General features: G+C 59.3%; 1 protein-coding gene across 1 annotated transcript in view; it reads right to left on the reverse strand.

Moving 5' to 3' along the window:
* Positions 1–2,374, reverse strand: part of DIP2C (disco interacting protein 2 homolog C) — a 236,658-nt gene that overhangs the window by 31,014 nt on the left and 203,270 nt on the right. The window contains exons 27-28 of the mRNA XM_023523799.1: positions 822–945; positions 211–332 (exon numbers count right to left, since the gene is read on the reverse strand). Coding sequence (XP_023379567.1) covers positions 211–332; positions 822–945 — 246 coding nt within the window. The remainder of the gene's footprint in view (positions 1–210; positions 333–821; positions 946–2,374) is intronic.

Genomic DNA, 2,374 nt, shown 5'->3' on the forward strand with positions numbered 1-2,374 from the left:
TGGGTTTGGTGGGGCCGCGAGGGACCTCTGATTCGGAGGTATCGTGGCCAGGAGGCCCTGCAGCCCTCAGTCCACACACAGGTGGCTGCACTTCCCGAGCAGGAGTTGGTGAGGTCCCCGGGGCAGAGCCCTGTACCCGCCCCCACAGGCGCCCACAATCCCGCACCGGCCCTCCCGTGAGGCCGGCTCTGAGCCACGGGGCAGCGTTACCTCCACGATCATCTTCACGGTGGGCAGCGTTGTCGCGATGTTCTGTGGGTGCGGGGGCCTCACAGTGACTGGCACGCAGCCCGCATACAGGCAGCCATAGAAGGCCGCAATGAGGTCTATTCCTGCATGGGGACAAGGGCAGGGGCCTCTCATGAGATGGCACGCACCACGTGGTGGCTGTCACCCCCACCGGCAATGACACCGGCCTGGGAAGTTCAAAGGTCACGCAGGCAGCGGGGACCTTCTTGTCCCGGGATTTGAGATGCTCTGGCCATGGCTGCTGCTTGGCCAGACGTTTCATTTCTATTTCTCTGAGGCGATCCTCGGCTCTGTGATTGCCAATTCAGTGGTTAAGGATTTGACAACAAATGAATAAATGAACGACCTCAGAATCCACAGATACAAGTTAAGCACAAAAGTCTGTGAAACGTCGCTTTGTTCACACCCCTCAAAGCTGTGCGGCACACAGCACGGTCCCTACCAGCGGGAACGAGACCCGGGGGACCATTCTGGGCCTTCGCTGTCACTTCTCGGTGACGACACGGCGACTCTGGTCACCACGCACCGGCACGTGCAGTAAGGGGCCCGTGCGCAGCGGGTCGCGCTCCTACCTGGTGGGTACACGAGGGCGACGTGGTCCCCGTCTTGCAGGCGCCCCCTGTCCGTCAGCATCACGGCTATCTTCTCCGCCCGTTTGTGCAGCTGCACGCACGTCAGCGAGTTCGCTATTGTGCCCTGAGTGCGGAAGAACAAGTGGAAGCCAGGTTTCCTTACAGAGCAGCTCGGGGACATCCACTCAGACACCAGGCAAGTCACTTGCTCAAATGGACAGTTAGGGGGTGCTAGTGTGCTCACGGCTGTACCCCCAGTCGGTTTCAGAGCGTCCTCGTCACCCCACGTCCCCGACCGTCAGCTGTCGCTCATCTTCCTCCCCACCTGCCAAAAGCACAGCACAGAGAGATCTGGATACACTCACACTGACGAGAAGCTTCTTAAAATCAACTATGGATCTAAAAGAGCTAAACTTACACGTTCCAGCTACAAACACCTTTAAAAGTGTTGCTGGGGAAGATCGGTAGCAAAACAGATCCCAAGAAACATGCAAACGCATGGGACCCGCAGTTTAAACTGCAGAGGAGAGTGTGGGTGGATGGTGAATGATGAACGTACGGCTGACCCAGAATGCTGTCCTGGGCTGCACTGGGCCACTGTGGCTCGTTTGCACAAACCCCCACACCCTACAGCCACTTAAAACTGCTTTTTCGTGATCAAACCCTATGAAAGTGATTAATGGGGTGAAGGACCTCTCTTTAGCAACAGGCAAGCTGTCCAGCAATGTTCACGCGGGGGGTCCTGAAGCTGAGCAGTGACTGGGCCGACGGGGCCGACCGCCCTGTTCAGGCTGGAGCCCCCGGAGGGAGGGGGAAGGGCTGATGGGGAGAACGGCCAGACAGAGGACTGACGCCCTAGGAAGGCGTTCTGGACCCGAATGCTAAGGGTGCAGGATGAAGTCCCAAGGGGAAGACATGCTGCGGACGGAAGAGGCCAAAACCTTGGGGCTGTTAAAGGACAACCAAAGTTATTCTCGGTGACATGGTGACTGGCTGTGTCGGAGGAGGGCACCAGGACGCCCCGCCCACTGAAGCACCCGCATGGGTCAGGGGTGCGCCTTCGTAGTGAGTTTCTCTCCGAGAGAGGTCAAGAGCAAAAACGTAGAAGCAGCCGCAGAGTGGGGGAGCGGAAGGTCAGAGCCGGCGAGCGGGGAGCCCCGCCGGGATGTTACGACTCAGAGCCGCAACGGGGCCCTTCCTGCGTGCGTCACACCCGAGCCCACTGCTGCTTATGTCAACGCCATGAACTCGCTCCTGGACCCTGATGTCCCTGCAGCGCCTCGGGGTTGGCGCTGGCAGAAGAGGCTCAAGCGTCTGCGCCCACTAAGTGAGACACTGTCCCCACCCTCGCGCGCTGGGGTGCCATGGCTGCCTGGCCGCAAGCGGCGAGCACTTGGGGTGTGCACTGCTCCACCTCGAGAACTGACCCCCACCCTTGTTCTGGAGGGCCAGTGCTGACCTGTCAACAGCCATCTTTTGTCTCAGCCGAAGCTTGTGAGATGTGAGAGCTGTGGCTGTGTCTGAAAATATGTGTGACCCTGGTTCGTGAAAAC

This window comes from Pteropus vampyrus, unplaced genomic scaffold (genome assembly GCF_000151845.1).
Source record: "Pteropus vampyrus isolate Shadow unplaced genomic scaffold, Pvam_2.0 Scaffold415, whole genome shotgun sequence".
Taxonomy (NCBI): domain Eukaryota; kingdom Metazoa; phylum Chordata; class Mammalia; order Chiroptera; family Pteropodidae; genus Pteropus; species Pteropus vampyrus.